At 55.7% G+C, this 24,837-nt stretch overlaps 3 protein-coding genes across 12 annotated transcripts in view; 2 read left to right on the top strand and 1 right to left on the bottom strand.

The window, feature by feature from the left end:
* Positions 1-10,618, top strand: part of GAS7 (growth arrest specific 7) — a 220,527-nt gene extending 209,909 nt beyond the window's left edge. For 9 of the 10 annotated variants that reach the window (XM_086686016.1, XM_086686021.1, XM_086686023.1 and 6 more), the window contains 3 exons: positions 1,773-1,852; positions 3,161-3,259; positions 4,336-10,618. In XM_086686016.1, coding sequence (XP_086542142.1) covers positions 1,773-1,852; positions 3,161-3,259; positions 4,336-4,449 — 293 coding nt within the window. In that variant the 3' untranslated portion in view covers positions 4,450-10,618. Of the gene's footprint in view, positions 1-1,689; positions 1,853-3,160; positions 3,260-4,335 lie in introns of all 10 variants that reach the window. The other variant, XR_015243844.1, reaches the window with a different exon arrangement.
* A 3,366-nt stretch (positions 10,619-13,984) lies between these two features.
* Positions 13,985-20,504, top strand: RCVRN (recoverin). Its single transcript, XM_086686015.1, has 3 exons — positions 13,985-14,467; positions 17,500-17,611; positions 20,093-20,504. The coding sequence occupies exons 1-3, from the start codon at positions 14,087-14,089 to the stop codon at positions 20,206-20,208; spliced, it is 609 nt and encodes a 202-aa protein (XP_086542141.1). The 5' UTR covers positions 13,985-14,086; the 3' UTR covers positions 20,209-20,504.
* A 2,313-nt stretch (positions 20,505-22,817) lies between these two features.
* Positions 22,818-24,837, bottom strand: part of GLP2R (glucagon like peptide 2 receptor) — a 53,741-nt gene continuing 51,721 nt past the window's right edge. Inside the window, exon 14 of the mRNA XM_086686544.1 lies at positions 22,818-24,476. Within this exon, the coding sequence (XP_086542670.1) occupies positions 24,141-24,476 (336 nt within the window). The 3' untranslated portion in view covers positions 22,818-24,140. The remainder of the gene's footprint in view (positions 24,477-24,837) is intronic.

Below are 24,837 nucleotides of genomic sequence, written 5' to 3'. Positions count from 1 at the left end.
CACCAGACAGGTATCGGGTGACTTAACTGTCCACATGACCCTGTGAAGGTACTGTTGTCTTATAGATGTTTGCATAGATGAGGAAACTGAGGCTTAAGCAGGTTCGTTGATCTGTCCAAGTTCCCACAGCTCCTACACAGGGATGCCCGTAAGACAGCCCAGATACTCTGGTTCCAGAATCCACGTTTTCCCACTCAGCTTGTTCAGAAGGGTACCCTTGGGCTGGCTACTTGGAGAGAAGACACAGTCTCCTTCAGCTACCCTATTTCCTGGTGTCGGAGAAGTTTTCCGAAGTATGTTCTCGAAATCGGGATCGACAAAGAGGGCTTTGGGAGTGTTATCATTGTACGTTTGTAGGGTGATAGGCCAACCCCCCTCGGCCAGGCGGCGGGCGGGGGCTGGTGGGAATGTGTTTGCAGTGAAGCATACGCTTCCTTCTCTCCTGATCATTCCGTCTTGGGATCGGGGACCCATTCGCTGGCCATAGATCAAAAGCAAAGTGAACACAGCCCTTGACTGGGTTCTGTCACTCAGCCCCGTCTCCCAGCTGGCTAGGTATAGTTCAGTAGAGGGGGTACTGAGCTGGGCCCTGGGTCACGTGGACACGAGTCTCCCTGATTTCTTTCACCTCCCTTTCAGAATACCCGCGAGCCGGGGGATATTATTAAGTAACTTTGAATTTGCTGGAATTACCATACTAGACCTAAAGAGTGAGCTTCGGGTTGGCTCATGAGGTTTTCCCACCACAAAGGCCACGATGGCTTTCTGTCTCTGGCACCCTGCGATGGTCAGAAAACCACACTGAGATGGAGCTGCGTGCTCTGGTGGTACCCCAGCGGCGAGGTGCACGCCACTCACCTGAGGCTCTTCTAAAAAAGCAGTTTCCTGTTCGGCAGCCCTCGTCTGTACCCCGAGATCTGCATTTCTAGCAAGCTGTCAGCACACGTAGATGCTACAGGTCCAGGAATTGTGTTTCGGGTGATGAGGTTCTTGGTGCCTGTATACTTAGTAATGTTTGCAATTGTTTTTGCATAAAGCGTGTTTTCTTTCTGGTTAACGAAAGGCTTCAAATGTACCTGCCGTAACATGCCAGTTACAAGGTAGTAACATGCCAGCCATCGAGATTGAGTAGTTACGTTGGTTTCCCGTCTCTCTTTTATGAAATAAAATGCTGTGGGAAGAGCTCATTCCCTCCCACCTACCCTCTCTTTGTCTCCCTCTCTTTGTCACCCCTGTCCTGGAATTGGTATATAGCTGCCAGTGCACGTTTTTGTACCCTCGCTGCACACGAACGAGCCACAAACCATCAGACACGTTATTTTGTGTTTCAGAATTATATTCTGGGGCGCGCGCACACACACACACACACACGCGCGCAATTTGCAGACTTTTCCTTTTGAACTCTTGGCTGCTTGCAGGTTGCTGTGACACGTTTTAAAACCAAGAAGGACCCTCCAATCTCAAATGAAACTGGCATCTTTAGAGAGGGAAGCTTTCCTTGGGCTCGTGGTAGGATTGGGGGTGCCCTGGGAGCACCACACACGTTCGCACGTACACACGCTAAGGGAACCCTCATCCTGAGCTCTTGGTTATCTGGGGTCAAGTTCCGATGGGCGCTCCGAAGCTGTTCTCTCGTGATGCTGGGTGGCCCCTTTCCTTTGCTCTGCTTTCCATCTGTCCGCTTTCCAGTGGCTTCTACGACCCAGGGACACGAGAGGGCAGCCATGGTGAGGACAAGACAGAGTGTGATGGTGGCTGATGGTCTCTTCCAGGAGATGACCTCATGCGCTGCGTGGATCTCTACAACCAGGCCCAGTCCAAGTGGTTTGAAGAGATGGTGACCACCACACTGGTGAGTGAGCAGAGATGTGTAAGCGTGTCGGCACAGGGACCCGTGCTCAGGAAGTCCTGGGGGGGGGGGGGGATGCTGGCGTCTGTGAGGATGATGGAGTGGAGGTGGCCGTCGAGGTGGTCGTTAGATCCGCTCTACCGCCAAGGTCAAGACCTCGACCCTGAGCCAGTCTGTGTGGATTCAGATCCTGCTTGGGCACTTCCAACCATGTGGACACAGGAGAGGGTTGAGTCTTACTGTGTCCTCCTTGGCTGTCCTCTGAGGGGTCAGGGTCATCCAAGGATGCCCTCAACCAAACGTACAGTAGTGCCTTTAGGACAAATAGCCAGGTTGTAGGACGCATGACCCTTCCCACCCCCAGAAGGATAAGAAGCGTGTATAGAGTGGGATGGGGGGTAGTAGGTACTTAGGGAGAATGGGAGGGGAGGTCCCTGCCCAAAGGGCACAGGGAATAGGCATCAGACCCCTTTTCTTTTGCCTTCCTGAGTATTTCTTGTGAAGGGAGAGCATCTCCTCCCCAGCACCCGTTGGATTGGACAGTGAAGCGTGGTTGGCACTTGGGCCATCGGGCCGGACAAGAAGGGAGGTCTTGGGCCAGGCATTATTGTCCCCACTGCCCAAAGCTATCCTCGTCCATCCAGCACAGGACAGAAGAACTCTCTGCTTTCCCCACGTGTCAGCCCCCCAGAGCAGATTAGAGGCCTCCCCCAGGGACAGTGACCCAGTTTTCCTCCTGGTTAATCCCCTAATTAAGCCCCCCTGACTTACCCTCCTTCCCGGTTAATCACTTAGGCAGTGACCTAGTTGTGCCCAGAACAGCAGTCTGATCCCCTAAATTCCCAAGGTGCTGCGGAACCCTCTAGAAGCCAGAGGACAAACCCTTTCTCTTCCGTTTCCCAATGGCCATCCCCCCAGCTCCCTGCTTCCCCTGACCTGGTCTCTGGTCTGCACCTCAGCACCTGGAATGGACAGAGGAGGGGAGGTTGTTCCGCAGAGGCCCAGGGACAGAGTCCCAAGAGTCGGAGGCACAGAACCTCCACACGTGACCTATTTGTCCACCTCGTCGGGAACTAGGGCTGGGCATGCACTGGTGCAGAATCAGGAGTCTGAGCCCAACAGACCCTGCTTCGAACCCCACTGCTCCCCCATCATGCCGCGTGCTTCGGGCAAGCGATGCTTGTGTGTTAAAATCATCGAGGACAATTAAGTCGCGTGTCTTGCGTACAGGGCGGGCTGGGACCTGCGTGGTGGGAAGGTCCCCCGAGGGGAGGGCGCACGCTCAGGGCTGTGTGGTCTCCTCCTCGGCAGGAGCTAGAGCGGCTGGAGGCGGAGAGGGTAGAGATGATTCGACAGCATCTATGCCAGTACACACAGCTGCGGCACGAGACAGACATGTTCAACCAAAGCGTGAGTTCCCTGCCCGGGGCCGGTAGGACCCACGGGGCGGGGCGAGAGGAGAGCCACCCTGCGCTGGGCTGGTGAAGGTGGTGCGTGGCAGGTGCTGGAACCCACGGGCCACCCCTTGGGAGGGGCTCACGGTCTGTTCTGCACGTCCGTGTGAATCCATCCCAAGCACGTGACTTGGAGACACACGTGGGCTGTTCCCTTGAGGAGAGAGAAGGTCATGACCATTGAAGTCCTGAAGGCCTTATTGCCTCCCCTGGCAAATGTCTTTTTTTGTTTGTTTATTCACTTATTTATTTTTTAAATGTTTATTTATTTTTGAGACAGAGAGACAGAGCATAAGCAGGGGGAGGGCAGAGAGAGAGAGGGAAACACAGAATCTCAGGCTGCAGGCTCTGAGCCATCAGCACAGAGCCCGACGCGGGGCTCAAACCCACAAACCATGAGATCACGACCTGAGCTGAAGTTGGACGCTTAACCGACTGAGTCCCCCCCAGGCGCCCCGAGTTTATTTATTTATTTCGAGAGAGAGAGAGAGAGAGAGTCAGAGAGAGAGAATCCCAACCAGGCTCCGTGCTGTCGGCACAGAGCCCAACACGGGGCTTGAACCCACCAACCATGAGATCATGACCTGAGCTGAAATCAAGACTCAGGCACTTAACTGACTGAGCCACCCAGGCACCGCCTCCCCTGGCAAATTTCTTACCACCTGCCTGCTCACCCCCAAAATAGTAAATAACCCGGAAGTGTTTTTCAAAATCTCTAAAGCTGAAGTTCTATCTGCCATGTTCTTGGATGGTTAAGGTGGGGACAGATGGAGGAGTTCCCGGACTGGTGGCCATGGGCCACCCTGCCTGGTCACGCAGGCCTGTGGGCTGGAGGGCAGAAGGGGGACAGGAGCCTGGGGCTCCCTGCTCTTGCAACCCTGCGTACGGCCGTCCCTCCCCAGGGCCTCCCTTGGGGCCCCCACGACCTTCTAGAAAGGCTACTCCGAAGGCCAGAAGGCATAAGCAGCGTGGTCCAATGGTGCTGTCCCCAGCCGCCACCTCTGACCACGTCCCTTTCTCTGTCCCTTACAGACAGTCGAGCCTGTGGACCAACTGCTTCGGAAAGTGGACCCAGCCAAAGACAGGGAGCTGTGGGTCAGAGAGCACAAGACAGGCAACATCCGCCCCGTGGACATGGAGATTTAGATGGGCATGCACGGCCCCGGGGGTCCTGCCGAGGAGAGGGGCCGGGGGGTCCCATGGAGAGCAGGTGGCCAGGGGGCCGCTGCTGGGTGCAGCTGTCCTCCCGCCCACTGTCCGGGTCTGCTGAGCTGGTGATTCCAGAAAGGCGGCCCCGCCGGGAGCTGCCCGTGTCCCCAGGCCAAGAAGACCGATCCACAGCCCTGCCCTTGTCTCCGAGGCTGAAGCCCCCCGATTCCTGTCCTGTGCTTGCTGCTCCGAGAACAGACTGAGGCTGGAACTTTATGGTCCCTGCTGCACCCTGTAGGGGTCACGTCCCCACCCAGAGCTGGCTGCGTCGCACGCTTGTGTCCCCAGAAGCCCCAAGGCCCTGCCTCCGGCTGTGTCGCGGGCTTTGGAGGGTCCATGATTCCGACCCTCATCCTGGGTTGGAGAAAGGTCCCTGTCTCCAACCCAGGATGAGGGTCGGAATCATGGATAGAAGGCACCGTTCAGCTCAACAGCCCGCACCCAGAACCTCTTGCGGCCCGCCCTCTTAGTTTTTTTTCCCCCCGTTGCATTCTGGGAACCCACATCCTGGCTCTTCCTTTGCCACTTTTCATCGTCTGGGGTCTTGGGAATAAGGCCTGGTTCCTCTCTACCCAGACTGACCCTGCCTGGAGAGGTCAGGACGGAACTACCTCATTCAGCACATCGGCCCCAAGTCAGAGTGTTGAGTCGTGTTTTATATTCGGTCAGGCATCTCCTGTCAGGTCTCTGGGGCTGGAAACCTTCCTCCAACCCAGCCCTTGGTTGTTTCCTCAAGGAAGCTCCCTCCCCCACCCCCTCCCGGGCTCTTACTGGGGCTGGGTCGGTCCCCTGTGGGAGATGGGTTGGGATGGGTCTTTGCCACCCCCAGAAGAGGGCTCCCCCTGCTTGTGCGTGGGGGGTGGGGGGGTGACTCTCCAACCCCCCCCCCCCAACCCCCATGAGGCTTTCCCTCCCTGGTGGACACCGTGCGGGCATGGCAGACGGTCCTGGCTTCCAGGCAGTGTCCTGTCACCTTGACCTCCGCTTCTGCACAATCCAGAGCCCTGCTTGGTGCTGGTGCCCCCTTCCCCTTTTGCCACCCCTCCCCCCCGAATTCCTGGGAAAGCCGGGTTAGTGCGTGACTTGGGAAGCTTTCAGCCCGTCCCATTGGGTCCTCGCTCATCAGTCTCTCCCTTTATAGAAACACGGCAAACAACCTTGTGCAGCATCTAACCCTGAGAATTGGCTCCAGGGGACCCGTAGAAGTGCCCCCTGAAGGTGGGCGTGGTCACACGGCCAGCAGGGGGCAGAGTCTAGCCCAGAACCCGTGCCCTGAGAGCCCATCCTTCTTAGTTCATCTTTCCCTTCGATTACTTTGGACGTGCAGGGTCCATACCCCACCCCCCCCCACCCCCCAACACACACAAGGTCATGATTCTAAGAGCACAACTCGCTGGTCCCTGGGTCTCACGTGCCGGGAGTTGATGACTTCGAGTCTTTCGGCCCCTCTTTCACTGATTCAGAATTACCGCCTCACAGCTTCTAGTAGAAAGATGCTGAGTATTCTAGAGCAAGCCAGACGTTGTCACTTTTCTTCTTGAACCGTCCCCGACCCAGAAAGATCAGCGTAAGAGCCTTCCCCAGCACGAGAGTGTGAGAATGGGTGCGTCCCTGCCACGGAGGACCACAGCTTCCAGATCTGGGGTTGGCGCCCATGACACCAGCGACCAATTTTAGGATGTTATTTCTGGGTTTCTCTATTCAAAATGGGTGCTCCAGGTATCGCTTTGTGGCTTAGTAAACTAATTTGTGGGTGATTTTCAAATGTTCAAAGCCAGTAAGTAGCCTTGTTACTAACACATATTTTGAGTGCGATACGGCTCGTTGATTTTGTTTTCTCCTTCCCGTGTGAGGATTCTTGAGTCTTCCTTTGCTCCCTGGGACAGGGGGAGCTCTCTTGCCTTTTCCAGGGGAGCCTGGATTGGGCCCCGTGTGGGCCGGTCTATTTTCCGGAATCATTCTTCCCGCCCCCCCTCCCCCACGTTAGTACACACTTCGTTTCTTTGCTTTTCGTTGTTCTCTCCTCCTCCGTTCATTGAGAATTTAGAGAAGGCTGGGCAGTGCCCTGAGATCTGGGGACAAGACCGGGCACAGGATCTCTTCGTTTGTGTAGACTTAGACTTTTTTCACCGGGGCTCTTGCAATTTGGCGACCTTGGCATTCACACCCAAGTACTCTCTGCAGCATTGAGGTTTCCTGAGATCCCGTTATGCTGGTAGATCCGCGTTCATTCATTCACTCGCTCACTCGTTCACTTATCGAGCGATACTGGGCATGAGCCAGGCGGGGTGCTGGAAACGTAGCCACATGTGAGACCGGCACTCTCTCCCCATCCCCTTTGTTCTCCACGCAGACAAGGGGCTCTTGGGAGGTCTTTCTGGACAGTGAGAGCATTGCATCTGTCCCACATTCGACCCACCTGGAGCCTGTCATGAGAACACAAACCACCGCCAGTGCGGGGCCCACCATTGGATGGCAGGTGGACAGGTGGACAGTCAACAAGAGTGTAATCACCTGGTCACCAGAGCTCGCAGCCCGTATCCGACTGGGATCTCAGAGATCTCTCTTGTTTCTTGTAAATAACTCTCCTCTCTTCACAAAGAGGAATAACGAAGCCCAAGGCCGGCCAGCGAGCCCAGTGAATGAAGAGCGCAGTCTGTTCACGGGGCTCCTGCCCTGGGGGGGGAACCGAGCTTAGGGTGAAGTCTAGAATGTCCCAAAGCGAGCTTTGGGAGTAACGCTCCATCTTGTTGTTGCTGTTCTCTTTTGTTCTTGCGTTCGGGTTAGAAGAGGGTTGGCCGGGCGTATTCGGGAGTGTGTCTGGAATGTTCCTGAGCACCTCCATTGTTCTCTTTCTCGGAACAGGTGGGTCCTTCTCCCTGCCCCCCGGGAAACATGGACGTACCTCGTTTGGTCAGTGAAAGCCAGATCGTTGAGAAAAGAAATGTTAAGACAAATGGTGTGCAGAGTAAGTCGGTTTCCACGACAGTGTCTGGGAGAAATCTGTTGTTCCTTCCTTTTTTTTTTTTTTTTTTTCTGTCGCCTTCAATCACTATTGCAAAGCACCGGCCAGCAGAGCCATAGGGTAGCTACCATCAAGACCACCTTGGGTCTCCTTTCTACCCTCCACCCACCTCCTGTCGAGCCAGGAGCATTTCTGCAGTAGGAGGCCCCCCTCATCGGGGCTGGTTAGCGACTGAAGCAGACGGGAACGCTGTGCATGTGGACAAAGCAGGGCTTTCTAATCCCTTTGTGAGAACCAATCGATTACTGGATGAGTGGATGGGTGCATGAACATCTCGGGCTGAGCCAAACTCCCTTCTTGGAAACACAAGCCATAAACTTCAAAGGACGGCAAAGACTTTGGCTCGTTTTAAGTGATTTCGCTTCCAGCCGTGCGTGGCCTTGACAGGGAGATCTTAAACAGGACCCTGTGCTGGTGGTCGTGTAGACAGAGAAAGCACTTTAAAGATGTGAAGTGAGGTACAGATCCGCATATTCCCCCCCCCAACCCCGTCGCCCCTCCAAGACGTACTGCCTTTTCTTCAGGTTTATCGAGAGGTATTTGACGTAACAGTATCGGGGCTCATTGATGTGCAGTGAGAGTCCCCCTGGCCCGTGAGTTTTGACAAATGCACCACCAAAATCAACATAATATTTCCATCGCTCCTGAAAATTCCCTGCGGCTCCCTTATGGTCGATCCACTCCTGTCCCCCTTCCCCCCACTCCCGCTGGTGGGTTTTCTGATGCTGTGGTGTTTCCCTCGTCTAGAATGTTGGAGAAACGGAGTTGCTGATGCAGCCCTCGCGCCTTCTTCCTCTCGGCTTAATGCTTTGGGTCACCCACGTTGTGCGTGTGTCACCAGCGTGTCCCCTTGTCTCGCAGAGTAGCGCTCCGTTGCACGGATGGGTGACCCACGGCCGCTTCCCCACTTTTTGAAGTGAGTTGTTCGCGCCCGTGAGTGGTTCCCGGCCCCGGGGTCTCCGGCTTGTTTGCATGGCTGCTTCCTGTGTCTCCCGAGGTTCCCTCTCCAGATGCCAGCTGTGCCCACAGTGGTTCTTTGTAGTCCATTTGAGGCTTTTGTGCAGAAAGGGGCCAGGGAAGTGGGGGGGAAGGGGGCCTCCCGCTTGTGTTGCACTGTTGGCTGGCAAATCCACGCACTCCTGGGGACCCTGGCTTCAACCCCCGCCGTGGCCCTGGGCAGGCACTGAGCATTAGGGGGTGTGGAAAGTGAACAGACAAAGCGGGGGGTGAGAACACGGGGCTGTATTGTCAGCGGCCTTCCCCTGGATCTGTGTCGCTTCGTTGGCGGGCTGCAGGTGTCCATTCTGGTCTCCCCAGGCTCCACCAGCTACTTTGCATGCTGTCCCCTTCTTGTTTCCAGTCCCTCACCTGACACCCGGTCGTGCCTGGCCTGGGCCCCATGGGCGCCGTCGTGCACGCTGGGGTCTGGAACCTGCCCGAGAGGGGTACCCTGGCACTTCTCTGTGTAGACGCGAAGCAGAGCTAAAATTAAAGAGCTTCCTGAGCCGGTGAGAATGAGGCAGTTTCTCCCGGGCCCCCGAAGGAAGCAGAAGTCATTATCTTTTGGATCTTGTCCGCCGATCTTTGATCCCGTGTGCTGAGGTCTTCGGGTGTGAAGAACGCGTCTCTTCCCGTGAGGTTCCTGTCCCTGCCGGAGCCTCGTTCAGCTGGCGGTCACATCGAGCCAGGCGTGTGCCTGTGGCCCACTGGGTAGTGGCCAGTGGTGACGGAGATAGGATCAAACCCCACTAACGCCGGGCAGGCTATGGGCGTGACCCCCAAGGTAATGACTCCACCAACCGTGTCTCGCTTAGGTCCTGCTCAGTGGAAGGTGAGCCCTTGAAGGCAACCAGGCACCCCCTGCCCCACCCCCAGCAAACAGAAGACATTCCTGGGTCCAGGCCAGGTGAAGGTGTTGGCCGTGGAGCCCAAGTCTGCAGGGTCCCATGCTTCGTGGGCGCCTCTGGGTCGAGATGTGCCAGGAAGGACTCCCAACATCCCCCCCCACCCCCGCGGGAGAATTTTTTTTGTGGACGGTGAAGGACCCAATCCTGTTGCAACAGGCTTGGGTGGGAATGAGACCGGTGACCAGAACCGATGGTTCGTTTTCCTTGACCCTTTAGATGCTGACGCGTGGCTCTGTCCGGAGCCTTTCTGTTGGGAGGGTCCTCTGACGGAGACGGGTGGCGGTGCCCCTCGGATCTCTCTGTGTGCCGTTCCGGGGACATTGACCCTTGGTGTTTGAGAGACGTTTCTAGTAGGATTGCAGTGGTGGAATGCAAAAGGTCTGGGCTCGCGGGCGCTGTAATGGGGACGGTGTGACGTGGGGACAGAGAAGGAAAGCATATGGCGTCAGGGCAAGAGCACTGGACTGGCCCCACTCTGCTGCCTCATTCGTCCTGTAACCCAAAGTTAAGTCACATTCCCTCCCGAGACCTCTGTACTCCCCTGTCAAGCGGAGACGGGCCCTTTCTGGCATCGCGCTCAGCAGACTGGCTCTTAGCAGCCACGTGGACCCAGGAACAGACCTATAAAGGGACGCCAGCCGTCCTTGGTGACAGGGGGTCCCAAATTGGCATCCCTTCCCTTCCCTTCCCTTCGGAAGAGGAGATGGGGGCCGGGGGCGGGGGCAGCCCTTTCACAGACGAGCACATCAGCAAAGCCCGTGACAGTGGAATTTTCTAACAAAATAAACTTGCTTATTTGGTCTGTTTTCTGTAACTTTTGCTAAATACTTTATACATTTTTAATGTTAAAAAGCTGCGTCTCCTGCCAGCATTGCTCATCCTGGTATGAATGTGTTTACCCCACATTGTATATCCTTCCTTCCTCTGGCTGCCTAGATCAGTAAATAACATCGATGTACCATAATTTATAAGTAACACTGTTGAAACTCTGATCCCTATGGAGGCTGTAACTCGCCCTTTCCTCCGGTCCCCTGGCTGCCCCCCGCCCCGTCCCCCGTAATAGCATTTGTGTGTATTAATGCTAAAGAACTAATGTTTAAAGGGTTTAAATTTTGAAGGCGTTTGCTATATATAATTGTTCTGCATTATTATAAAGCGTTTTCAGGAAGTTAAATGCTCTCTCTCTCTTTCTTCCCCCCGCCCCCCGACTTTGGCTCTGTGTATACACTCGAGATGCTTACATTCATCCCATGTAAAATAAACTGTCCAGAGACACTGGGTCCTGCTGGGTGACCCTCCTTCCTGGAGCCCGCTGTCACCCTCTCCTTTGTATAAATGGGCTCAGCATAACCACAGGGCGCCCAGGGGTGGTGATCATTTTATGCCTGATGTCTTAGCAGAGGGCACCTAGGCACTGACCGCCCCCCCCCCCAGATGGGTACCACGATGCCAGACCCATGCACTTGGCCCTGCTCGGCCCCCTTCCCTGGTGCCTAACGTCCCTGTGGACAGAAGTGGCTCCTGGCTTTTGTTCTCCCCCCATCCATCCATCCATCCAACCATTCATCCATGCGGTAATTATCGAGCACGTACTCTATCCCAAACACCACTTTAGGTCGTGGGGACGCATCGGCGAGTGAGCCCTGCCCTCGTGGACCTGGCTTTCCAGCAGGGAGAGGCAAACAAAGAAGGTCGACATAATAACGAATCTAGTATGGCTGTGGAAGGTGCTAGGTGTTCGGGAGAAAGAAGCACAGGGCAGGGTGTGAGGCTGACCGTGGGTACGTCGCAGTATTAAAGAGGGCAGTTGGGGCGGCCTCCTTGAGAAGGCGGCATTGGATCGAAGGCAAGGAGACCCGGGTGGTGGGGGAGGCAGGTGCGGGATGGTGGGCGGGGACAGCTGTGGGGCTTTGCTGGTCCTTGAAGGACCTTTCACGCCGGGGAGGGGTTTCTGAGCCAAGGAGCACACGGCCTACTTCATGGCTGTGGGGCTGGCTTCACAGCCTGCTGGGGACAAGGGCAGAAGCAGGGACCAGACCGGTGACAGTGCCTGCAGGAGGTGGTATCGTGGAAGTCAGGGAAGTCGTCAGGGGCCGGATGTGCCGGCACACTGGGGTGGGGTGTGACAGGTGCTGACGGGACAGGACGGCCCCAGGACTCCAGTCCAAGCCACCGAAAGACGGACAGCCATTTAGTGCAACAGGGGAGCGGTGGGAGGGCCGCCCGGACACCCTCTCCACACCCCCTTTCCGGGCACCAGTGCGGACGGGGTTGCCGGCTCCGGTTCCAGGATGAGTGAGGGAAGGCCATCTTGTCCTTCGGCTCTGAGGAAGGGAAGGTGGGAGTTGGGGGTGGCATGAGTGTGGCGACCAGGCCCCCGTGAGCGGCCAAGATAGAGCTCCTGGCTCCAGGAGGGATGGACCCGGCCTCTGGGAAGAGACCGCTTCTTTCCGTGGAGGCAAGGCCGGGATGGGGAGACACAAACGGAGGACCTCTAGTTGGGGGGGCCGGCCTCCTCCCCAGCACCCTCTGGGGTTCGAGGAGAGTTTATGGCCCCAGCTCAGACTTAACAAACCCATTCACAATACATCATCTCCAACAACTTGTTTGACTAAGGCGCATACGCATAAACTCTCCCTCTGATAGAAGATGTTTATACAGGTTTTCAAACAAACCCCCCAGGTCATGACCCCTCTCCCAACAGCATCAACACAGCTGCCTGTGGTCCTTTCCACGCGGCGGGGCCCTCCTGGGTACGACAACCTGAGGAATGTGGACCCGAAGTACCAGGCTGCTTCCCACCTGGTTCTGGCTCCTTCCTCCTTGACTTTGGCCAGGGCAGAAGGCCCCAGGGTGGGGGGGCGGAGAGTCTCTGCCTCCTGCGTTAACCCAGGGCCCTGTCTCCTTGCCCACCACCTCTTCTGCCAGGGCAACCCCAGCTCTTGCAAAAATGGAGCGTCTTAGCCCCTCACTCAGGCCTCCTTGGGAAAGGAGGTAGTTGCAATATAACAAAAAGACCCCGAACAGAGAGCCTGGCAGACCAGGGCTTTCCTTCCGGCTTTGCCGTTTAGCAACGTGTGACCCAGGCAGGCTACATGCCCTTCAGGGCTCCATTTCCTCCCTATAATATTGCCTCTCCTGATCCGCAGGCCCCACGCGGACAGGCCCAGCACGAGCAGGCATTTCTAATCACCTCCCCCATCTGGTTCAAGGGCAAGAGGTGAAGCCTGTGGCCTCACTTTCATGGGCTGGGGTGGATTGGTTTGTTGGTTGGTTGGTTTTTGAGTTTGGTGACTGTCTTATTCCCAACTGCTCTTGAGAACAAACGCCTCGCTACGGGATAGTGAAGTTCTAGGAAAAAAAAGAAAGGCCTCCCATTATGAAATCATATGCGCTCACAAACTGGTGGGAAAAAATAGTAAGTAAACAGAGACACACAGAAACACCCCCAACATTAAGGCCTCCTGAGAAATCCTCTGGAACCCCAGGGGTCAGCACTGAAAAATCTGGTAACACTGGGCCGTCATCTCGGATGACCACATTCACATGGCTTTGACCACAGGCAGCCCCTTCTGTGTGTGGTACAGGCCTTACCACCTGTCTTGTACCTGATTCACCTGCTTCACTCACTTCCTCCACCTGTTGGCCCCTGAAGGCAGTCTAGATTTTGATCCCTGTTGCAGATGAATAAGAAGTAACATGAATTTAGCACTGACTGTGTGCCAGGCTCTAACTGCATTGCATGTATTAACTCATTTTAGCCTCAAAATAACAATGAGGTAGATACTGTTTTTATGCCTTGTCACTCAAGGAATATTCACTAAGAGCCCAAATCTGCCAGGCACCATTCAGGCAATGGCAATGTGGCTGAGAACAAAACAGAATCCCTGCCTTCACGGAGCTTTCGTTCTGGCACAGGCATAGACAGCACATGGGCTCATTAAAAGTGAATCAGGAGGTATACCTGCAAGGGAGGAAAATAAAGCAGGGTTTGGGGCATGCAGACAGCTGGCAGCAGGGTGCATTGTAAATAGACTAGTCCAGCTTGCTGAGAAGGTGACATTTGAGGAAAGCTTTGAAGGGGGTGAAGAATTTCAGGAGCACTGTAGGCACAGAGAGGTTAAGAAACACGCCTAGGGTCACACAGCTAGTAAATTGCAAAGCTGGGGTTTGAGCCGGGGCTGGCTCCAGAGCCTGGCTTTTAAGGGTTGCGGTATAGGGCCCAATGCAAGATGCCACTCCTGTCCCTGGGACCTTCAGAGTTTGGGGTGGGGGGGGGGGGAAGACAGGCCGTGAGCCCCATGGCTTCTGGAAAGCTGGAGTCGAAGAGGAGGAGGAGGGACAGACGAGGGGCAGCAGGGAAGGCCAAGGCTTTGGCTCTGAAGTTTCTGACCTCCTGCCCTGTCCTCCCAGAAGGCCGAGATGGATTGGCCACCTGCTGTCAGCTCTTTATTTTAATCTTGGTGGGGGGGGGGGGGTCTTGGAGCTTGCACCCCGCCCCCACCCGATCCCGGCCCCTCCTCCCTCCCAGTGCTGGGGTGAACCTGCCACACGGCCTCTCATCTGCCAGCACCTTCTCCTCTGCCTCCAGCAGCACCCGCCTCTGCAGCCAGGAGACCACCCCAGCCGCCCGGCCTCACCCATGGGGAACAGCAAAAGCGGGGCCCTGTCCAAGGAGATCCTGGAGGAGCTGCAGCTGAACACCAAGTTCACAGAGGAGGAGCTGTGTGCCTGGTACAAGTCCTTCCTGAAGGACTGTCCCAGCGGCCGCATCACGCGACAGGAGTTCCAGAGCATCTACGCCAAGTTCTTCCCCGAAGCCGACCCCAAGGCCTACGCCCAGCATGTGTTCCGAAGCTTCGACGCCAACAGCGACGGCACCCTGGACTTCAAGGAGTATGTCATCGCCCTGCACATGACCTCCGCGGGCAAGACCAACCAGAAGCTGGAGTGGGCCTTCTCCCTCTACGACGTGGACGGCAACGGAGCCATCAGCAAGAACGAAGTGCTGGAGATCGTCATGGTCGGTCTCCAGTGCCCCGTGGTGGGACCGGGGTCACGGGCTTGGGGGGCGGGGTCCGGGCCCCCGCCACCACTGCCACCCCCGGGGTGTGGGGGTGCCCTGACGGGGGCCGGGCTGGCAGGTGGAGCGGGGATCCCAGCTCTGGGGCTCAGGGGTGCTGAGTGCACGGGAGGAGGGGTCTCCAGGGTTTCTTCTCTCCCTTCCTTCCATCCTTCCTTCTTTCCCTCCTTCTTCCTTTCCTTCTTTCCTTCCCTCCTTCTTTCCTTCCTTCCTTCTGTCCTTCCTTCCATCTGTCCTTCTGTCCATGTGCCCTTCCATTCATCCTTCCAACCTCCACTAAAATGTATTTCCAAACCTTCCACAGTACATATTCAGCTTCTTCCACAATTAGTTTTAAGTCTGTAACATGTTTCCAATACACAGCAGAAGGAGGCCAGCTCTGAGGGACCTGAAATCTGGGTTCCAGTCCTCATGGTCTTTCGTAGCCTGGGACAGGCCACTTCACCCCGGGCTGTTGGGTGGGGGGGGCTCTGCTTTCACACCCACCGCCCCCCTCCCCAACCGTGTGCTCTGGACTGAGCGAGGGGTCTTCAGGCTCCTTGCTGGCCAGCGCTTCCGCAAACAAACTCACTCTCCTTCCCGCCCGCACTGGCCCAGCATCACATCATTTGCTGTAAAGAATTTAGGTATCTCGAGAATAGTCCTATTTAATAGGTGAAACTTAAAAGCAATTGCAATTGCCTTTAATTCCATCATCCAGAGGGAGAGACCGTCAGCATATTGGTATATGCCTTCCCAGCCCTTCATCTCTATATATTTAAAAATAATTTTAGGAACTATGGCATTGCCATGTAGGATTTCTATCAGAACTTTCTTCAGTTACGATTTTGTTATGTTTTCTCTCTCCATGGATCCTCTTCAAAACCATTTTAAATAGTTGCTTAAAATTCCATCTTAATGGAAGTGCCATAAAAAATATATAAGTAGCCCCATATTTTTGGGCAATTCGGATGCTTCTATTTTTTCCGTATGATGTCATTTGAGGTGCTCTTCACTTGGTATCTTTTCCCTAAATCTTTTTAGTGCCCCCTCACTTACCCCACATCCTTGCTTTATTTCCCTAATTCCGTGCCTGGTGAGAGGGGAGAATGTCTCCGTCTTTTATTTCATTTTTTTGGTGCATTTGTAATCTTGGTTTCGTTTGCACGGCCCACCCCCTGATTAGGGAGAGACCATAGACCAAGTAGCCAAGAGGGCGGCCCGCAGGCAGCAGACTCTGCTTGGGCCTCCCGTTCAGGGTGGGAACCTCACTGGCACCCGGGCACCACCCACAGACAGCTCCCCTGGGTTGGCAGGTGGCCTGGGACAGGGACCGCGTCCTCAGAACCACCTAAAGGGGGTCAGGCCCAGCCGTGGCCTGCAAGTTGGTTGCTCCTTGAGGAAGAGGAGGAGGAAGGGGAGGGAGAGGGGGGAGGGGAAGAAAGAAGGGAGGGAAAGAGGGAGAGGGGGAGGGGTAGCAGCCAGCCGCTGAGGCTGTGCAAGGTGGTGCCCGGGTTCTGCAATTCACTCGATCGCGTGGCCGCTGCCCTGGGAGGCCCAAGTTATGGGTTCTAATCCCAGCTCTCGTGGCCTTGGAAAAAATCTCTGGGGCCCGGGGTAAGGCATGTTCCTTCACTGAGCCCCTGGCGGTCTGTCCTCGGAGTTAGAAGCAGGGTGGGGCAGACAGGCATGGTGGCCGGTGTTTAGCAGTTGGGCCTGCACATGGTCGCCCCGGCTCAGGACAGAGAGGCGTTCAGGGAGCCCCCCACCCACACTTGCTGGGCCCGCCTGGGCCCTGAGCGCTGCCAGCCAGGCTCTTGCCTGGAGTGGATTTTTGCTTCTCTTGCTACAGCTTGTCGGGGGAGGGACGGGGGAGAGGGGGGACCTGGGAGAAGACTTCCCAAAGCTTTTGACCTTCCCTCCAGGCTAGTTTCACAGGCTTACTGCCCCTGCCTCGGTGTCTCCAAGGTGCCCCCCACTCCCACCCAACACGCCTGCCTGCCCTCCAGGCCTGGGTTTACTGAGCTGGTGGAATCCTAGTAACCCGGAGCTGGCAGAGCCCAGGGAGACCTGCCCAGGTCTCCCCTCCCTGTCACGGGCCCTGCTTTGTCCTACGTCACACGTCGAGCTCCTTTACTAGCGCGAGTAGAGGGAGGCGAGAAGGATCCTGGAGCCTAAATCTAAATCTTTCTCTGGATCCCCCCCCTGAGCGGAAGCATAAATGAGAGGCTTCCTGTGTCCTGGGTGGGGTGGGGGTGGGGGTGGGGGCTTTGGAATGTTCTCGTTGACACTCCCCTCTCCCCCAGCCTCTGGGATGCCCTCCAAGTGGAGGTTCTAGAACCAAACTGCTGGGTTAGAATCTCTGCTTCTCTGCTTCTAGCCGGGAGACTTTTAGCACACTATCTCAGTTTTTTCACCCGTAAAATGGGGCCAGTGACACCCACCTCGTGAGGCTGTCGTGAAGGTAACATATGAAGATGTTTGGAAATGTGGCACGGGAAGTGTTCAACACTTCTCACCAATTCTTACCATGCAGCCAGCCCGGCTGGGCAACCAAGGTACCACGTGGACCCGGAAGAAGCCGTTTGATATCCTAAAACTTCCGGGCGTCAGGCTCAAGGTAGCGGATCCCAGACTGCAACCTGGGGGCTCCTGTGGGCTTATCATCACAACGCTTTTAAGTTCTTCCTCTCATATTTTCATAAAATGAAAGTAATGTGCCTACATGGGCGGGAAATGCAAAAGGCACAGGAGGAAGAAAATAACCGACAGCCTCTTCACTTCTCCACCATGTTCCCTGTCCCTCCTGAGGATCTCGGAGGTGGAGACGCCCCGACCCCACTCCCGTGAATTCTGGTTCAGCAGGGCAGCCCGGGGCCTGGACATCTGCCTTTCAGTCTCTGCCATAGAGGATGCTTGGCCCCGGGGCGGGGGCGGGGCACACAGGCTTCTGCTTCTCCTTCTGATGAGACCTTCATCTTTATTTGCTGCAGGCTATTTTCAAAATGATCAGTCCCGAGGACGCGAAGAACCTTCCAGAGGATGAAAACACCCCAGAGAAGCGAACCGAGAAGATCTGGGGGTTCTTTGGAAAGAAAGATGATGGTGAATTCCCTCCCCTTCATAGCCTGTGGTTTTACAGTCACGGGTTGTTTCCTGGAGACCCCCAGAGTGATCCTTCCGGGGGCCAGTGCCCAGACAGGACCAGGGACACCTCATCCCAGCATGCACGTCAGGGCTGTCTGGGGGCTTGGAGTTGCAGGCAGGGGACACCCCATCCCAGCATGCACTGCAGGGCTGTCTGGGGGCTTGGGGACAGGGGCAGGGGACATCTCATCCCAGTACGCATTGCAGGGCAGTCTGGGGGCCTGGGGTCGGGGGCAGGGGACACCCCATCCCAGCATGCACTGCAAGGCAGTCTGGGGGCCTGGGGTCGGGGGCAGGGGACACCCCATCCCAGCATGCACTGCAAGGCAGTCTGGGGGCCTGGGGTCGGGGGCAGGGGACACCCCATCCCAGCATGCACTGCAGGGCCGTCTAGGGGCCTGGGGGGGGGGGCGGCTAGAGGGGGGTCAGCAGAGCAGTCAGCAGGGCCCAGCTCTGCTCCCGCCCTGGAACAGAAGCTGCTGATGGGGAATGCCACCACACGCCCCTGGCTCGCCCAGCTCCATGGCTGCCTGAGCCTCTGGGGCCGAGGGAAGGCTCTGGGTGGTGGGGCGCCTATGAAGGACATCTTCCGTCGCCAGCCTCAGCCGCCCTCCGAGTGGTGGAGAGTAAGGCCAGCAGCTCCTAAGCCGAGCGGACGCAGTGGCGGGTTTAGAGGAACTACAAAGCAGCTTTTTCTGTTTAAACGGCTGCTTATCCGCCTTAGACGCTTGGGCGTGCTTTACTCGGTCTTAAGGATGCTGTCTGCAAGGTTAGGACAGGGCCGGCCGACTTCGGCTCAGTCTCCGGCTCTATTAGCATCGAGTCCCCGGTAAGTGGGATCTCGGCTTACCTGGTTTTACTCTAGGGAGTCAGTCTGGGTCCCGGAGAAGATGGAATTCGATTTAGAGTAGATTGCAAGGGATTTACTGAGGAAGGGCCCAGGGAGGCCGGGCTCGGGGAGGAGGGATGCGGAGGAGGCCGGGAATGCCACCAGACTGCAGAGAAGGTGGGACCCGCAGAGGAAGGTGCGGCAGAGAGTGGCGTCAGGCGGGGGGGCTGCAAAGTCACGTGGCCACGGGGGCCCGGATGGTGAAGGGACAGAAGGGGACAGTAGGCCTACTACGTGACAGGGACTGGCAAATAGTGGTCTGATGGCTTCCTGCTGTTTGCTGCAGGCCCACTGGGACCCACTGGGACCTCATCACCTGATTTTCTCTCTTTCTTTTTTGGTAAATTTTTTGTTTACTTATTTTTGAGAGAGAGAGCACAAGCGGGGGAAAGGCAGAGAGAGAGAGAGAGGGAGACACAGAATCCAAAACAGGCTCCAGGCTCCGAGCTGTCAGCACAGACCCCGACGCGGGGCTCGAACCCACAATCCATGAGATCACGACCTGAGCCAAAGTCGAGGTTCAACCGACTGGGCCGTCCAGGCACCCCACCCCCACCCCCACTGGCTCTTTAACCCCATCTGGCACATCGCTCAGGTCTGCCTCGTGTGGGGGTCCCCTGTTCTACCTGAAAACTGACCCAGGTGAACATCACGGTCACAGGAGGCGGTGGTGTTCGGGGGCTGGTTCCGGATGGCCCCACTGGAGACAATGAATGCCTCACTCCACAGTTGGGCTCTGACTGTGGAAGTTTCAAGCTCTGTGTGAGGCTGATGGGGCAGCTGAGCCTTTACAACCCAAATTTCACGACCCAGACCTGTGCAGGGAATCACCCTGAATCCTAACCCGGGAAGGCACTAAGGATTTCCAGAAGGCATGGAACATAGGCCAATGGAAACCCAGTTCAGTTCAGCCGAGCTTTGCATGTAGCAGGTGCTGTGCCCAGAACCGTAAGCAGAAAGAAGCTCCTCCTTCCAGAGGTTTTTCAACATGGGACTGCCTTCCCCATCAGACCAAGAGCTGCAGCGACCTCAGCCCCAAGCACAGTGGCACTGCCACAGCCCGAGCACTGGGAGGGGGACAGAGAGACCTCTCCGCAAGCCAGGCTCTCCCAGGGAACCACGATTGGACCCCTCACTTGTCACTCCTCACTCCCTGGGTGGATGCTGTTTCCTGCTTCTGACAGGGATTCTGTTTGCTTTGCTCAGTCTCCCAGAAGTCCCCCCCCCCAGGGCTTGAAGCTTCGGGGCTAGGGCAATATTCTAAATATTTAATAACCAGCAAGGCAAAGGCTTGCTATGAAATGTTCTAAATATTTAATAACCCGCCAGAAAAGTTGAGGCACCGGAATGCACCCTGGAGGATCACCGAGAGGCCCAGGGCGCCCCGGGGAGGAGCTGGGTCTCTGGGGGGCGGCACCCTCGGGGGGTGCAGACACTCTGTGTTTTCATATTGGATAACGTCCGCACAGGGCACGCTGGCCGGTGTCAGCTCGGCCGCAGCTTGAAACAGCCGAGCCTGACGGCGCTGTTTTCCCCCCCTTCGCCCACAGACAAACTCACGGAGGAAGAGTTCATCGAGGGGACCCTGGCCAATAAGGAAATCCTGCGACTGATCCAATTTGAGCCTCAAAAAGTGAAGGAAAAGTTAAAGGAGAAGAAACCCTGATGCCAACTGCGCAGCCCTGTCCCCCTCACCCCTTCCCCCGCCGCGCACAGAAACCCGGGCATGCGCACACCTCCCCAGGGGCCAAGGGGGTTCCCCAGGCCTTAGCATCCCTCCCATTCCTCCCAGCCACCTCCTCTCCCTTGCCCGCCCCTTGGGGCCTCCGTGATAATCCCAGGATTGGGTCGCTGGAGTCCTACCAACCCTCCCCCCCCCCCCCCCCCCCGCCACTGTGTAAGCTCCTTTGTGGTTTGCTGGGTAAGCAGGTTCCAGTAAATGCGAGAGGAGCTGGGCACACAGCTGACTGGTCGTTCTTGAACTGGGAGAAGGAATGATTTCTGTTGTCTCAGCCTCCGAGACCAGGACGTATGGCCGTTGCAGACACCCGCCAGGGTGGGGAGGGGTGAGGGGAGGGGAGCAAGCATTGCCCTGCTCTCTGGCAGATGGAGGGCTGCAGGGGGTGCCCTGTGGGCCTCCAACAAGCTGTTCCGGGTGGTGAGGTTACCGTGGAGACCTGCACAGCATGGGCAAGAGGGGCCGGCTGCTCCAGAGGGTCAGGGAAGGGGTTATTGTTACAATCACCTGCCTAAGACACCCCTCCAGTATCAGACAAGTAAGGAGCCAGCTCAGGGGGAGAAGAAGGACCTTGGGTCCAGCTCAGGGTAGCCCAAGGGTTGAGCCAAAGGGCTTCAGGGTTCCTTCGCCAACCCCCACCCCGCCCCCCAGCCCTCCACGAGTGAATCTGATTTGTTGGGGAGTCAGGTTGGGGGCTTTTCACTTCTCTCTGAAGTCAGGGCACCCATGTCACTTGAGTTGAAAAGGAGGGCACCTGGGTGGCTCTGTTGGTTAAGCGTCCACCCAGGACATCGATTTCGGCTCAGGTCATGATCTCATGGTTGTGAGATCAAGCCCCGGGTGGGGCTCTGTGTTGAGTGTAGAGCCTACATGAGATTCTCTCTTTGCCCCTTCCTCCCACTCACATGTGCTTGCGTGCTCTCTCTCTCAAAAATAAAAACAAAACAAAAATGCAAATTAAAACCACCCTAGCTACCACCCCATACCGGTTAGGATGGCAATTATCAAAAAAGTAGAAAGTAGGTGTTGGCAAGGATGTGGATAAATTGGAACCCTTGTGCTTGGTGGGTGGGAATATAAAATGGTGCAGTTTCGGAGAACAGCTTGGCCATTCCTCAGCTTGGTTAAACAGAATGATCATGTGATCCAGCCGTTCTCCTAAGCATCTATCCAAAGAATTGAAAACAGAGACCCAAGCAGACCCCTTCATGCCGCCATGCTGACACAGCGTGATTCGACAGTGGCTAAAATGGGGAAGCAACCCAGGCGTCCATCAACCGATGAATGGATCGAAAAAATAGCCGTCCAATGGAATATTCTGTCATAAGAAAGAATGAAATTTGGGGCACCCGGGTGGCTCAGTCGGTTCAGTGTCCAACTTCGGCTCAGGTCATGATCTCACGGTCCGTGAGTTCGAGCCCCACGTCGGGCTCTGTGCTGAGGGCTCAGAGCCTGGAGCCTGCTTTGGATTCTGTGTCTCCCTATCTCTCTGTTCCTCCCCTGCTCTCTCGTGCTCTCTCTCTCTCTCAAAAATAAACAAAAAAGAATGAATGAAATTCTAGTACATGCTGCAACATGGATGAACCTTGAGGACATTATGCTGAGCGAGGTAAGCCAGTCACCAAAAGACAAATACCGTGATTCCGCTGATATAATTAATGTACCTAGAGTCGTCACGTTCAGAGACAGGAGGTAGAATGGTTGTGCCAGGGGCTGAGGTGAGAAGATGGGGGGTTATTGTTTAATGGGCTCAGAGTTTCCGTTTGGGAAGGTGAGAAAGTTCTGGAGACGGACGGTAGGGACGGTTGGACAACAGTGACTTAATGTCACTGAACTATAGACTTAAAAGTGGTTAGAGTGGCAAATTCAGTGTTATATATATTTAACCACAGTAAAAAACAGAATCACTCAAGAACTTCTAAAAATACCTGTGTCCAGGCTCATTCAGACCAATTTCGTCAGAATCTCTGGCTCAGGCCCCGGCCATCAGTGTTTCTAGAAATTTCCTCAGGTAATTGTCATGCCAGGATTGAGACCCACTAGGCCAGACCTTCAAAGCAACAAGCAAAGTGAATGACCTACGGGGTGGTCTAGCTGAGGGAAGACACTTGCTCCCCGCCCTCTTGACCGCTGACCTCTGACCTCTGTCCCCTACCCTTCTGCCCACTCCTCTTGGTCCCCGAGGAGGTTTAATGCTACAGCCCTTTCTTCTACTTCTTTTTTTTTTAAATTTTTTTTTTAACGTTTATTCATTTTTGAGAGACAGAATGCAAGCAGGGGAGGGGCAGAGAGAGAGGGAGAGGGAGACACAGAATCTGAAACAGGCTCCAGGCTCTGAGCTGTCAGCACAGAGCCCGACGCGGGGCTCGAACTCACGAACCGTGAGATCGTGACCTGAGCCGAAGCCAGCTGCCTAACCGACTGAGTCACACCCGGGTGCCCCTGTTTCTTCCACTTCTACCCAAGAACAGCTCACTGGGTCCTTCAAGGCACCAGTAAGAAACACATGTCAAAGAATCAACCACATACAAACCAAATTAAATAAACTTATTTTAATGTTTAGCAAGACAAGAGCAAGCTGTGTGTGTGTGTGTGTGTGTGCGTGTGTGTGTGTGTGTGTGTGTGAGTGTGCGTGCACGTGCCCACATGCACGCCATTTGCGGAGTGAAGACAGGGCAGGACATATTTACAGACGCTTTGGGGAAAGAAAAGTTCCCTCTATTCGAGGCCGGATCCCGGGTGACTCACCCGCATCTGATGATCCCAGGACATTTCTGTCCTGTGTCACCGATGAACGTGTGCTGAGTGCCTACTCTGGTCCAGCTGTGCTGGGACCCCAGCTTTCTAGGACGAGGAAAGTCAGAAACATTGAGAGCAAGGAGAAATTAGGAGGATGTGTATTTTAATGACTGAACTCTGGAAAATCTGGACCCCACCCCCCCACAAATACCCCTTTGCTTTGTTATGCCCTCGTCTGTCCTGGGGAAAGTGCCAAGAAAACCTCAATCACCAAGATAAATAATATTTTGGGGCAACCGTTTAAAAATAGAAACGAATATTAAAAAGTCCATGATGAGCAGAATAGTCAATAAAGTCAGGATCAGACTCTGCCTTTGTAGGAACTGACCTCACTCTCAGCCTGGCCCTGGTTCTGATAAAAAGTTATGTTTATAAAGGGCCCATCCGCTGTAGCTTGCGGATTATAGTTTATTTTTTTAATGTCGTGTTAAAATATCACTTATCGTGACAATCGAGGTGTTTTTCCCAGGACTGTCCGAAATCTTGTACCCAAACCACGTTCCTCACCTGCCTCACCCTTGTCCCCACCCGTGTTGCAAAGCATCCTTGACAATGGAGTTGCCAAATAAAATACAGGATGCAGGACTTCATCTGAGTTGCAGATAAAGGGGAATACTGCTACAATACGATTATTCATGTATCTGAAATGCAAATGTAACTGTTATGTATTTGAACTCCTAAGTCTGGCAACCCGCCTTGATAAATACCATACCGTCCCTCCCCCTGTTGCGTGGCTCTATCTGGTCCCCTGGCAACGTACCCGCCCACGTACACATGCATTTTGCACTCCCTAAAAGCGACACTCCAGGGAATGAACACGCTTTTCTCTAGGCTGTTCCTCCTGTGGTTTTCCTTCAGCCCCTTGACTTATGCATTCAGTCGCTGAGCCTGACTCTAATGGCCCGGACCCCGCTCAGCCTCCGGATCACGCTCCCCTCAAGGTCTCCAGCATGCAAGACTGGGACGTGAACTGGATGCCAAAGTGGCCTGGGTGCGTGGGGAAGACCGGTGACTCTGAACCGTGCTCTCGGGGAGCAGAGCCAGGGCGGAGGGCCTCCAGACTAGATCTCGCTCTCTTCCAGAATCTCCTCCATGGTGTGGGTCAGGGTGAAGTCTCCCTCGCTGCTCTCGGACAGGCTGCTGCCCCGGGGCCAGGCCCCGTGTCCTCGCGGCGGCCGAGCGCCCAGCCCCCCCAGGCCCTGCATGGCCAGGTGCAGGAGCTGCCCACCGCCCGGCGAGGGCTGCGGCTTCTGGAGCGTCCCCTTGCCGTCTGCCTGGGACAGCTTCTTGGGACATTTCCCCAGGAATCGGAAGTTCTTCTCCAGGACCCAGGCCCTGCAGCCGGAGTGGCGGGCGAGCAGGAAGCGGACCCAGTGCTTGCGCAGCTCAGCCTTCACCTGCCAGGGTGGGGGTGGAGGGGAGAGAGGGCGGGTCACTGCCCTGGAGTCACTCTGCCGTGTGTGTGTGTGTGTGTGTGTGTCCTCTCGGTGATTATTTACTGCGTGGCTCCTACGTGTCGCCGCTGGGACACTTACCTCCTAACTGGGGATGATGAGCAGACAGAAGCAACTGAGAAGCACAGGACGCTGAGCAGGACAGTGGGGCGAGGGGGCAGAACTTTGAGATACGGTGTTCTGGAAAGGACTGTGTCAAGGCAGCACAGGATACGTGCCTGGCGGGCAAGGTGCCCCCTCGCGAAGACAGAGGCAGCAGCAATGAACAGGGAGGGGGAAGCGGGTTTTGCTGTCGAGAAGCTCC

Source organism: Puma concolor, chromosome E1 (assembly GCF_028749965.1).
Source record: "Puma concolor isolate L17-30 chromosome E1, mPumCon1.1.hap2, whole genome shotgun sequence".
In the NCBI taxonomy this organism is placed as follows: Eukaryota; Metazoa; Chordata; class Mammalia; order Carnivora; family Felidae; genus Puma; species Puma concolor.
Note: the sequence above shows the minus strand (reverse complement) of the source record. Positions and strands in the feature narration are given on the sequence as shown.